The 13768-nt window shown below is 45.5% G+C and overlaps 1 protein-coding gene across 2 annotated transcripts in view; it reads left to right on the forward strand.

Annotated features, from left to right (window-relative positions):
• PPA1 (inorganic pyrophosphatase 1) overlaps positions 1-13768 on the forward strand; it is a 327202-nt gene that overhangs the window by 167073 nt on the left and 146361 nt on the right. For both annotated transcript variants that reach the window (XR_011204987.1, XM_069240377.1), the window contains exon 8: positions 11982-12067. Coding sequence is in view for 1 of the 2 variants with exons in the window: in XM_069240377.1 (XP_069096478.1) it covers positions 11982-12067 (86 nt within the window). In the remaining variant the exon portion in view is untranslated. The remainder of the gene's footprint in view (positions 1-11981; positions 12068-13768) is intronic.

Below are 13768 nucleotides of genomic sequence, written 5' to 3' on the forward strand. Positions count from 1 at the left end.
CGTCGGTTGCGATTCAGGTAAAATCATTGACCATGGAGTTTGGACTCAGGGCGCTAAATGGCAGAACTAATTCAGACACCAACGGTAGTCACACATACAACAAAACGAACCACACCAGCAGAATCGATTATTGCCTATTCGATATAAGATTATGGCCTCTAGTCATCGACATGACAATCATTGAAAGGACCGAAAGTGATCACAACCCTCTTTCTGTCCACACATTAGCCCTAGGTAACCTCCCAGCCACGTCTAACCCCGCAGCAGTAGCACCCGAGGGTATTAACCTGGCCAACAACAAAAGACACCTAAAATGGGTCAATATTGTGGCCCGGCCCGCACTCATCAATGCTGCCAACAACACCCTAAAATCCACACTAAGGGACCTAGAGGCAGGTTCTGCAACATCCCACCAGGAAATTAGCTCAATCCACACCTCCTGCTTTAGGGATATCGCAACCCACTTCTCAGCACCCCCAGCCCACGACGACAAACGACCCAAAGCCAGGCACCGCTGGTTCAACAAAACGTGCCGGTCCCTAAACAAGCGCCTAGTTCAAGCCATTAAATTCAAGGACCCCATCGCCATCCGCGTAGCTAGGAAGTCCTATAAATCTGCAATATGCATAGCCAAGCGTGATCAAGATAGCAAATGGTGGACATCACTCAGCGACGCTGTGCGCGAGAGAAATTATAGTCTGTTCTGGTCACTGGCAGCGCGAGGCCCAGAAACCAGTGGATTGGACATCACAACCAATATTGCCCCAAGAGACTGGATAGCCCACTTTAGTAGTCTGTACTCCCCTGATCATGATAGCCCCACCTCTGTTTGTACGGGCCCCCTCCTATTTCACTCGTTAGCACCAACCACCGCAGCACCCCTGTTGTTCTCCCAAAGTGATATAACTTACTCTCTAAGCACTCTAAAACGCGGCAGGGCCCCTGGTTCAGACTGCGTCCCAGCAGACCTATTCTCAACAGACCTAGCATCCTGGTCAAGATATCTCACCATTCTAGCTAACGCAATAGCATCTGGGGCGCCAATTCCCGACTCTTGGAAAGCGGCCATTGTTATTCCAATCTTTAAAAAGGGCGACAGATCTCTTCCCTGTAACTATAGACCCATTAGTCTAATTGACTGTGTCCAAAAAGTCTTCTGCCACTGCCTCCTAGGGAAGATAGAAGAATGGATAATTGACCACGATATCCTTAGCCCCCTCCAAGCCGGTTTCCGAAAGAAGATTTCCACCACTGATCAAGCCCTCAGATTCCTATTATTATATTGGAAAACAGTGTTCATCGGTAAAGGCAGCCTTTATGTAGCTTTCGTGGATCTCAAATCTGCTTTTGACCTAGTACCTCGCAACAAACTGTGGGTCACTCTCTCTCGGATGGGAATCCCGGAACACATCCTTGCCATTTTGATACGACTCCACGAGGACAACTACGCACAAGTCAGGTGGGGCAACAAGGGCCAACTTACCGATAGAATCCACGTCTCTAGGGGTGTGCGGCAAGGTTGCGTACTTGCCCCGACCCTCTTTTCCCTGTACATCAACGAAATTGTCCCCTCCCTCCTCAGACTGCAGGCTGACGCACCTTCACTTGGCACACAAAAAATCCCAGTCTTACTCTTTGCCGATGACACTCTCTTGATATCTAAGACCCCTAGTGGTCTAAGGAAACTCCTTGCGTGCTTCGAGCATTTCTGTTCATCCCAGGGACTCGAAATCAACGCAACGAAAACCAAACTAATGACCCTTAATCCCCACAGATCTTTCAAAGGGAAATTTACTCTAGAGGGCTCCTCACTCGAGAAGGTGGGCATTTTCAGCTACCTGGGCATAACACTCACTGACAACATGTCCTGGAAGCCACACATAGGAAAACAAGCCCTTAAATTAAGACAAACAACTGGGGCTCTACTAAAAAACTTCCACCTCTCACACACAAAACCAATTCGCCCAGCATTACAATTATACGAAGCCCAGGCAGTTTCCTCAGCGCTCTACGGGGCTGAACTTTGGGGTTATACCAAAACCCAAGACCTAACCACCGCTGAAAACAACTTCTTAAGAAACCTTGTGTCCCTTCCGCTAAGCACCCCACTGTTCCCTCTTTTCAAGGACCTCGGCATCAAACGCATTGGTCACAAAGCCCGCCTGCGACCTCTGCTGTACTGGCGGCGTCTCTGGACCACTCCGGAACTTGTCATCTTCACCGAAGCTCTACAGGTCATCCTAAAAGCCGACCACCTGCACAGAATCCCCTGGCTACGATCCATCAAGGATTTACTCCACTCTATCGGGCTCGATGATCTCTGGAACTCACCAGCCACGTCAGTCTTTCCCTCGAAAAGCGAACTAAAGAAACTTTACTGGCAAAGGGCCAACAACGAAGACACTCGGGCTGCACTCCACACTACATTATCTTGTGACTTTGCCAACCTAAAAGAGTCATGCAAGTACGAAACTTTTTGGGACTTAATCACGGCCCCAAGGGAAAGGAAACTGTACTTCCAGCTCCGCATTGGAACACTCCCATTAAGACTTTTCACCAGCAGCTGGTCACACAACGAATCCACCGCATGCCCTGCTTGCAAAGCCCCCGTGGAGAATCTCCCTCCCCTCCTTTTTGCATGCCCCGCGTATACTGCCCCCCGTAGGAAATGGCTGGCCCCGGCATGCAGACTACTGGGAGCACGCTGCTCTGCGCTAGCTCTGCGAATCCTTAGATCAGACACCAGGCCAACGCTAGTGATCGCTATCGCCAAATTCCTCGGAGCTAGTTGGCTTATTAGAGGGAAAACTCTCCTGGACAAAGACTCCAAATAAGACTGTCCCAACATCCTGCAGAGTGCATTTCACTTCATTTCATTTTTTCTAATTTCATTCCATTTTATTCTATCTCATTTTTATTCCATTTTAATTTTTATTTATATTTCATTCCCTTTTATCACCATATTTACCTGCAATTTTATTTTATCATGTGCATTTATTTGTATTTATTACTGCTCGCGCTTTTTTGGCTCTTGTAGCCGCAATAAAGCTTCTTTGAATTGAATTGAGTACAGGCTATTCGGGCTATGATACTGATGTTTCAGCCTCTATCCTGGATTTCATTGAGAATGACTCTGAGGCTGCTGGGCCTCACGGCCTCCTGCATCCTGCTAATTCAAAAGGCCAGATGGCATATGCATCAGGGGAATCTCTCCGACAAGGTCCAGATCTCTGAAGGAACTGTGAGAGACCTGCAGTCGTGGTTAACGAATCAAGATTGGGTCAAAGGCAGATCCTTCTACTTTTCCCAACCAGATCTTAAAGTAGTGACAGATGCGTCACTTCTGGGATGGGCCGGCCACATGCGAGATGCTGAGACCAGAGGCCTCTGGTCTATGGCAGAAACCAGGCTCCATATCAATCTTCTGGAGCTCTGAGCGATTCGACTAGAATTAGCAGCATTTCTTCCCTCTCTCAAAGGGAAAGCAGTGAAGGTGTTCAGACAACACCACCGCCATGTGGTACTGCAACAAACAAGGCGGAGTGTGGTTGTGGACCCTTTGTCAAGAGGCCCTTCGCCTCTGGACTTGGCTGGAACATCCGGGCATTTCCCTGGTGGTTCAACACCTGGCATGCTCCCTGAACACCAGGGCAGACAAACTCAGCCGACGATGCGTGGTCAGTCACAAATGACGTCTCCATCCTGAGGTGGCGCAAGTTCCCTTCCTTCAGTGGGGAGAAGCATGGTTAGACTTGGTCGCCTCCGTAGACAACACGCAATGTCAGCTGTTTTGCGTGTTGGAGTTTCCTAGCGGCACTTGCTTGGTGCCGCTTTTCGTCACAATTGTAATTCAGGCCTCCTGTACGCCTCTCCACCCATACCACTTCTGCCAAGAGTTCTGGCAAGACCGGGCCCGAGTAATCTTGGTGGCTCTGGACTGGGCATGAAGAGTCTGTTATCTCGAGCTGTTGAGCATGGCCATTGCTCCTCCGATCAGACTACCTCTTCGGGAGGATCTTTTTTCGCAGCAGCAGGGGAGGGGTCATCTACCTGAGCCTGTCCACCCTCTTCCTCCTTGCATGGAGCTTGAGTGGTGACAGTTGACGTCTTTTGACCTGCCACCCGAAGTCTGTAACGTTATCTTGGCAGCCAGGCGTCCCTCAACCAAAACAGTATACACCTGTCGTTGTAAGAAATTTGTGGCATGGTGCATCAACAAATCTGTTGATCCTCTATCTGCTCCCCTTTCGTAGGTCCTTCTCTTTATTCTTTCCCTTGCCCAACAGGGCTCCACCCTGGGCATCCTTAAGGGATATCTCTCTGCTATCTCTGCTTTCTTGAGGTTACCAGATCAGCCTTCTTTATTTAAATCTCCCATTGTTGGGAGGTTTCTTAAAGGCCTTACACATCTTTTTCCTCCTATCCCATTCGTCATGCCCCAACGGGATCTAAGCCTAGTATTAACATACCTTATGTGTGCCCTGTTCAAGCTGCTTCACAACTGCCCTTTATGGCTCTTAACCATCAAGACTGTCTTTTTAGTTGCCATCACCTCTGCCCACAGAGTAAGTGAGTTCCAGGCTCTTTCATCTAAACCACCTTTTCTGGCAATACATCCTGACAAAGTGGTACTTCGCCCAAGGACTTCTTTCCTACCTAAAGTAGTGACACCCTTCCATGTCAGGCAGCCCATCACCTTGCCTACCTTTTATGCACCCCCACATCCCTCACGTGAAGAGGAGAGACTCCACTCTCTGGACCCAAAAAAGACCGTTGGCGTTCTACCTTTATCGTACCAAAGACTTCCGGGTGGACGATCAACTCTTTGTGGGATATGTGGGTGCAAAGAAGGGGAAAGCGGTGCAGAGAGGACCATTTCACCATGGGTGCTCTTATGCACCAAAACGTGCTACACTCTGGCTAAGGAGCAACCTCTTGAAGGTTTGCGTGCTCACTCCACCAGAGCTACTGCTGCTACCACAGCACTAGCACGGGGCATTCCAGTCCTGGACATCTGTCAGGCAGCAATGTTGGTATCTCTGCACATTTTTACCAAACACTACTGCCTGGACAGTCAGGTCCGCAGGGACTGCTTTGGCCGTTCGGTCCTGCAGGACTTCTTGGTGTGATCTTGGTACGCAGCCCTCCACCGGGGATGGCATTGATCGGGTATCTATTGAAAGGTAAGGAATCTGCAACTAGAAGTCTCTATCAGATGGACAAGTTACTTACCTTCAGAAACAATATATCTGGTAGAGACATATTCTAGTTGCAGATTCCTTACCGACCCACCAATCCTCCCCGCACTGCGAACTGATTTCTAGGGACAGGAACTTCCCTTTAAGGGCCTTGTTTTTGGCGCCCCACTCAGTGCTCTTCATGGCTCAGCGCTACTGGCGTGGAAAGTCATGAAAAGAAACTTAGGTCAGCCCGCCGGGATGGCACCTATATACGACTGCGATGTCATCATGGCAAACACAATGCCAACAACGCCTGTTGAGTCGGCCGATGCCACCTGACGGCACGCAGAGGTACTGCTCGAAGAAAAATCTCTGGATCCAGAGTGATGCCTGGGTAAATTCAAAGGTAAGGAACCTGCAACTAGAATATGTCTCTAGCAGATATAGCGTTACGAAGGTAAGTAACTTGTACTTTAATTTCACGACAAAGCGGCATGCTGCACAATTCCATAGAGGTTCCAGGCAATGTCATCTCGAATCCTCACTGAGGCTCCACCCCCCTCATCCCCTTTCCTGGAAGCGAAGTGCATCAGTGTATAGAGTTACCAGTATTGACTTGGTATCAATCATGCATAGCTGCAGTTTACTCTGGATTTCTCCACTCTGTGGATGGATAAATAGGTTTAATTGCTTTTGCCAATTTGAGTTCACCAGGGCAAAAAGCTGCCATTTTAGCAGGTTTCTCAGCATGTGGCTTCTTTTTTGCTGATCACAGCTAGGCCCACTTTTACCTGCTCAGTGGAAATGCAGTTCTGGAGGGCTCCTGTGGTGGCAGGATGTTGATATGGGATCTACGGCAGCAGCCTCCTTCCAGTCACAAGCTGCTGGGTGGTATCTGCATGGCAGGCCTGCACGGTGGGCTCTTTTCTTTGGCAGTTGTGGCATCCCAGACCAGAAAGCAGATGGGCTCTTGGCCATGGCAGTTACATCCTCTGGACTGGTCAGGGCTTCCGCCTCGACTGCGACAAGAGATCTTAACCTCAGATATCAGCAGCACCACTAGTTTCTTGAATCCACAGCGAGACACTGGATGACATATTTATACTTCACTTGTGAGAATCTTGGGCAGTGTACAATAGGACCCACACTGGAGATAAGAGGGACCCTCCATTATGCAGGTTAAGTGCGATACCCCTGAACCTTCCGCCTTTGTAACTGAAGTATATAAATAAGTGATGGATGGAATGCTTGAATTAATCTTAGCCACTAGTAATTACTCCGGAGCCCATCGCAGTTCGTTATTTTGTACACCATATGCAAGTCTGTATCCAATGGGAACCCTCCATCATGAACCACCAGGTCCTCTCTGAACCAGAACACAGGCAACAGAGGACTAGTTTTACCCTTATTTAACCCTAATCAGCCTTGCTTAGCCTGGTTCCAGTAGCACAGTGTGCACGGGACCCACATCCGGGCATACTCGTCCCAGTCAATGCGTCACACTGAAGTATACAAAAAAGTAATGGAGGGAATGCTTGAATTCATCTTATCCATTGCCAATTACATACATCACTTTTTTGCTGTTGCATTTGACACACTAAGCGTGAATGGTATACCCAGACATGCATCCCATGCTCACTGTGCCACAGAATCCAAGCTATACCTGTCTGATGAGCCCTAATTAGGGAGAAGCCAGTTGTGAGTTATTTGTGTTTGGATTCAGTGAGGTCTCAGCCTGGCAGTTCGAGCTGGATTGTTCCTGTAGGAGAAGGATGAAGACTGATTTTCATATGGCTGGATCCAAACTGAGGTGACATGGTGGATGAATATTTATGGATTAGCATGTGGCCCAAATTATTGCGGGTGGCCGAGATGAATTCAAGCATTCCATCCATCATCTTGTTGTAATATCAGTGATAAACACAAGTACAGGCCCTTCCTGGAAAGTTCCTCTCCATGAATAATAGAAACTGCAGTCCCACCCCTAAATGCCCAGAGAGATCTATGCATTAGTCTTCTGCTAACGAGTACCTCTTTGGATTTCTAAGGGTAGCCCTGTTCTCCATCAATACTTTGGCTGGGCCTCCAACTTTGAGCCATAGAATATAGTCATAACACTTATCTGTATGGAGAAGCTATGTTTACCCTCGATCATGACCATGCTAAACCAGGGGTCTTCAACATGGATCCCGCTGCTCCCAGTACTCAGACTTTCATCATGCACTGAATCCTGTTAACACACATATGCCACACATAACCACTGCACATATACAAGGAATGTAAGCGCCAGTGTCTGGGAGTCACTTAAAATCAAAACTTTACATGTAAGGCATCAGTGGACTGCGTTGTCCTTTGACACAGGAAACATAGGTCTGGTCATACCAGGGTTCACAAAAACGTTGTACAATGGTGTGTGTTACTTATCCAAGCATGGACTGTCATCCTCTGCTTGTTATGATGGCACATCAGATGCACCCCTCCACATAACACAACGGAGTCAGGACCTAACGTTACCAGGGAAAGGCCTAAGCATCTGTGCACATGGTAGAAGTGTGATGGCAGAGCCCAATAAAATGTTAGCATACCTGTTTCACATGCAGGTGCCCCTCAGGACAGGTGACATTCCCATCATAACACGGTGTGAAATGAAATTCATCATCAAAAAAATCTTTATTTCGGCAGGATGCCATAAAATAACAGATAAAATCAGAGATAATACACTTAAGATATAGTTATAAAACTAGTTAAAATACACTTAAGACATTTTTATCATACTAGTTAAAATACATTTATTAAGAAAAATCAGTTATGATAGATTAAAAAGCATTAGACAAGGAGAGGAGGAAAAGACATTTCAATGTGCAACACTTGTGATTCCCCCAGCCAAGCAAGAGTTAACAATAGTCTGGATTCCCTAAATATAGCAGAAACTGTGCAAAATGGAGCAGAGTGCAAAGTTCTCCTCCCATTCCTAAAATACAAAACTATCCTAAATAAGGGGGAAATCAGATGCAACGTGTTAACATAACACTAGAAATAAATACAATGGAAAACTCCCAGTCTAAGTAAAGTGAATAGTGTTTTAAGAAGGAGGGTTTGGCAAAGGCTTACACAACCTCAATGTCATCTGAATTGGTTATAGGTGGACTGAGTATTTGCCTAATAACACCACATTGAATAAAGATACCTTGAGACGGCAAAAACATATATTGGCTAGTATCGGTCTGCAGAATTCTATAGGCCTCCATATACTGCTTGGTTTCTAAAATCCAACAGACAGGAATTAATCAGTTTTCCCTGGCCATCTCGTATGCTGGGCAGAAAAAAGGGATGTGCCCCACTGATTCTTTTGTGGTTCTGCAGAACGGACATAACTGCTCTGTAGATCTTGTGGTACAAGCTCAATTAGCAGTAACTAAAAGCAGAGGCAGGGTCCCAAGCTTGAACTGAATATAGAGCGTCCTCACCAATAAAGGTTCTATCTCATGTAGATACTGCTCTACTTTATAATTGTTCTTTGACTGGAGAGTCAAAGAGCCAAGAGAAGAGCTAGAGAGGCCCTGACATGTGCATGACAGGGCACATCAGTGAACTCAATTTATAGTTTATGAAATTACACTTGAGGACCACTTTAGGAATGAGAGAAGATGCCCCCCTTGGGTACTCCCACAAATATTTGTTCCCCATCTTTCTTAGGGTCTCTTACGTACTTTACCCAGGGGATGACTCTGGAATACTAAGAATCTCCTCCAGCCCCTGGCGATAAGAGTGCAGCTCAGGGTGGCCCGGATTCCTCTTCAATGCAGGATTGGTCTAACGCCAATCCCATCAGAGACTGGTCTCAGCCCCACATCCAGCCTCAAGTGAATCAGTGGAGTACTGATCGGAAGACCCAGCAGCTGCCACAGGAATCGAAACTCTGCGATGAAAGTCAGGCCTTGTTCTTAGGAGGTCATAAAAGGTTGAAAATTCGGATACAGCAGGACCTAGTAAACCGCACTCGATGCGCTCTTTATTCATTTCAAGGTATTACGTAGAACATGATTAGGTCTTTATTTTACAGATAGGTAAAACAGGGCAGTAAAATGGTAAATAAATAACATAAATTTGTTCCTGGCTCTTTCTGGAGCCAGAGATAATGGCTGCACACAATAATATAACTTTGTTGAGCTTGGCAAATGGTTTTCAAATAGCTCTGTGGTAATGATAACCAGTAGAGAAGGTTTGGATGTTATCATCAGTCTCTGTGTTTATTTTAGTTATTCAGTACAGACCGTAGGGCAAAGGTGAATGACAGTGCACATCAGTGAATCAAGCTTGCTATACAACCCTCTGCCTTTTGTTTTTTGGCTTGGCTGGTCGCAGTGGTTGCCACGTCTCTGGGTCTGAAAACCAGAGGATGAGCTCCAGCATTAAACCAGCAACCCAAAAGCCCACCACCTAAACTGATAATCAAAAAGTAATGTTTGTGGTGCTAAAGAAAAGTACATGAAACAAGTCTGCACCCAGTTAACAGGGCTAATGGGTATCTATAGTCGGGAGGAGAAGAGATGCACTAGGGTCAATCACAAAAGGAGAGGAGTTCACGATCTAAACAAACTCATAGTCACTGAAAGGGGCACAGGTGTTTGATTGCAAAGGAGCACCCATAACAATGCACCCTGGCTCTACCAGATTTCAGGCTTCCGTTTCTTAGATGTGTCCAGTCACTCTGTTGACGTGGCGTGCACGTGTTCAGTCATTCATTAGATACCGGGGATGGGGATTTTTGGTGCAGGAGCCAGCCATGTCTTTAAAGCCAGTGACTCCAACATGGTAAGGTGTAGAGGGACTGTTAACAGAGTATGAGCCTAGGATGAAAAGGAAAGCCTCCAAGGCTCTCTGGGCTTTAAAATAGGGTGTTAGGCGGTGGAGAGTTGTAATAATTGGTTTTGGGTATCTCGAGATGGATGTAGGCTCACCATTCTCAAAGTTGCAGAACACATATGGTTACTCAGGTGTTTTTTTCCGGTTTTGGCTGCTGGTCATAAGGGTACTGGAACTCCTTTGTAAATTGCTTTAGCACCCTACACTCAAGCCTCAGTCAGTTGGGCTTTGTTTTGCTCTTGTTGATCTTTGGTTCCTCTAGACAGTTATCCAGTTGTACAGCTTGTATTCTCTTCAACTACAGCAGCAGCGTTTAGAAGTCTAGCGCTTATTCCCTGCCCTTTGAGGATAGCAGCAGCAGGGCCCTGTACTTTGGACATTTCTCCATGGCCTCATCTGTAAAGTCATCTGAAGGCCATGTAGAGTACTATTTTCTGGCTTCGGAGAGGAAGTTCTGTACTTATGCTGTCTTGGTGGGACTGGTGAGAAGCTAGATCCAACTAAAAATCGAAATTTTAGTTTGCAAACGCTTCTCCATTAGGGAAAATAATCTCCCTGGTTTTACAACATTTCCCCAGATTGATCAGGAAGATAGAAAAGGACAGGTTTCATTGTATTACTTGAAAATGTGGATTGCACCAAGACACAATCACCATGATCATCCTTGCTTGGTGATGCATGGCACACAAAGGTTGGAAGTGTACATTTATGACAGTTAGCAACTGGTCTGGCTTTCAGCAGACATAGATTACCCCAATCATCTGACATCTTGTAGTTTTGTGGCAGTTGCACAGGGCAAAAAAAGGGCATGCATATTTCTATGTTCACACAAGGACAAGACATCCTGAAGGCACTCGCTAATTTGTGCAGGTACACATTGTGTTTTTAATGGCCACCATTCAACTTGTAAACGGTTTCCTCATCCTGTGCACACAGCCTTCTGGTTGCAAACATTAGAACGGGGCTGGAACGAAGGACACTAGGGCAGTGGTTTTTAACGTGTGGCCCAGGGACCCCTTGGGGCCTGCGAAGCCTGCTGAGGGTTTGGGGTGAGGTGCTGACTCCTTAGAAGATGAAATAATGTCAACAGTTTAATAAAGTGTGTATAAATAAAAAGCAACATTTTAAATTTTAAAACGTCCTCTGAATGTGAAGGAATTTGAAATTGGAGGCTAAAAAGTAAGTTAGTATCTTCAGATTGATTATGGAAGAAGCAATGAACAAGTGCACTAAACCGAATGTAGTACGGATGATTAGTGGCCTAAATTGAATTTATAAAGGCTCCATCCTTCCGATTCTTTTTTTTTAATACTTTTTTGTGAATTAAATAAAATATATCATCATCGTTTGTGTTATTTGTTTGATGAGTGATTGCTTGTGTTTTTTGTGTATTGTTTTGCAGTTAAAATCATCAAAACTACTAAGGCTGGGGTCCCCTCTTTCCAGTAATGACTCCGTGGGGTCCCCAGATTCCAGTGAGGATTCAGTGGGAGTCCCCGAGTTCAGTAGTGATTAGGTGGTGTCCAAATAACTCTAAAGGCAGTGAACCACTACATTAGGAAGAAACCTGCAAGACCTCGCACTTCTAGGTGCTACAGGCATAAAGGACTCTGATGCTGTGCTAGGATCTGCTGACACCCTCTTTCAGTATTCCTGTTGCCACACATGAAGGGGCCTTATCCATGCTCAACTTCATGGGCAAAAATAAAAAAAAATCAAGGCAACTCCACGAACTCACAAATTGAGTCCCCTGGTGGAAAAACATGGGGCAAGGCAAATTGACAGTGGGTGGGGTGTTACAGCTGTTCCAGACCATGAACAGACTTCTGTCACTACACCTACAATTGTACTTTTTGAACAGCCTTAACTACTTTGTCATGTTCAGAGCTGTAAAACATTGCTTTGAATCTTTCTACAATTGTTTGTTTTTAATAGGCATTTGCTGTTAAAATAATTAGAAGCACTCATGAACAGTGGAAGGACTTAGTAAATGAGAAAGCAGACAGAGGAGAAATCAACTGGTAAGGTTACTTTTCTTAGAAGATAAAAAATAAAATGCGTTGTTGACCACAGTGTTTTCCAGTAAAGATATAATGTGATACAAGTCTATATAAATGTTTAATCTGCTCACTTTAACCCCTTCGCTGCCAGGCCTTTTCCCCCTCCTGTGCCGAGCCTTTTTTTGGCTATTTGGAGCAGTTCGCGCTTAGGCCCTCATAACTTTTTGTTCACATAAACTACCCATGCCAAATTTGCGTCCTTTTTTTCCAACATCCTAGGGATTCTAGAGGTACCCAGACTTTGTGGGTTCCCCAGAAGGAGGCCAAGAAATTAGCCAAAAAACAGTGAAAATTTCATTTTTTTAAAAATTTTTGGAAAAATGGGCTGCAGAAGAAGGCTTGTGGTTTTTTCCCTGAAAAGGGCATCAACAAAGGGTTTGCGGTGATAAAATCACCAGCTTCCCAGCTTTCAGGAACAGGCAGACTTGAATCAGAAAACCCAATTTTTCAACCCAATTTTGGCATTTTACTGGGACATACCCCATTTTTACGATTTTTTGTGCTTTCAGCCTCCTTCCAGTCAGTGACAGAAATGGGCATGAAACCAACGCTGGATCCCATAAACCGCAACATTTCTGAAAAGTAGACAAAATTCTGAATTCAGCAAGGGGTAATTTGTGTAGATCCTACAAGGGTTTCCTACAGAAAATAGCAACTGAAAAAGAAAAATATTGAAATTGAGGTGAAAAAAACATCAATTTTTCTTTAAGTTTTACTCTGTAACTTTTTCCTGCAATGTCAGATTTTCGAAAGCAATATACCGTTACGTCTGCTGGACTCTTCTGGTTGCGGGGATATATAGGGCTTGTAGGTTCATCAAGAACTCTAGGTACCCAGAGCCAATAAATGACCTGCACCCTGCAGTGGGTTTTCATTCTATGCCGGGTATACAGCAATTCATTTGCTGAAATATAAAGAGTAAAAAATAGCTATCAAGAAAACCTTTGTATTTCCAAAATGGGCACAAGATAAGGTGTTGAGAAGCAGTGGTTATTTGCACATCTCTGAATTCCGGGGTGCCCATACTAGCATGTGAATTACAGGGCATTTCTCAAATAGACGTCTTTTTTACACACTGTCTTACATTTGGAAGGGAAAAATGTAGAGAAAGACAAGGGGCAATAACACTTGTTTTGCTATTCTATGTTCCCCCAAGTCTCCCGATAAAAATGATACCTCACTTGTGTGGGTAGGCCTAGCGCCCGCGACAGGAAACGCCCCAAAGCGCAATGTGGACACATCACAGAAAACAGACCTGTTTTTAGCAAAGTGCCTACCTGTAGATTTTGGCCTCTAGCTCAGCCGCCACCTAGGGAAACCTACCAAACCTGTGCATTTCTGAAAACTAGAGACCTAGGGGAATCCAAGATGGGGTGATTTGTGTGGCTCGGACCAGGTTCTGTTACCCAGAATCCTTTGCACACCTCAAAATTTGGCTAAAAAAACACATGTTCCTCACATTTCTGTGGCAGAAAGTTCTGGAATCTGAGAGGAGCCACAAATTTCCTTCCACCCAGCGTTTCCCCACGTCTCCCGATAAAAATGATACCTCACTTGTGTGGGTAGGCCTAGCGCCCGCGACAGGAAACACCCCAAAGCGCAATGTGGACACATCACAGAAAACAGACCTGTTTTTAGCAAAGTGCCTACCTGTAGATTTTG

This window comes from Pleurodeles waltl, chromosome 6, assembly GCF_031143425.1.
Source record: "Pleurodeles waltl isolate 20211129_DDA chromosome 6, aPleWal1.hap1.20221129, whole genome shotgun sequence".
Taxonomy (NCBI): Eukaryota; Metazoa; Chordata; class Amphibia; order Caudata; family Salamandridae; genus Pleurodeles; species Pleurodeles waltl.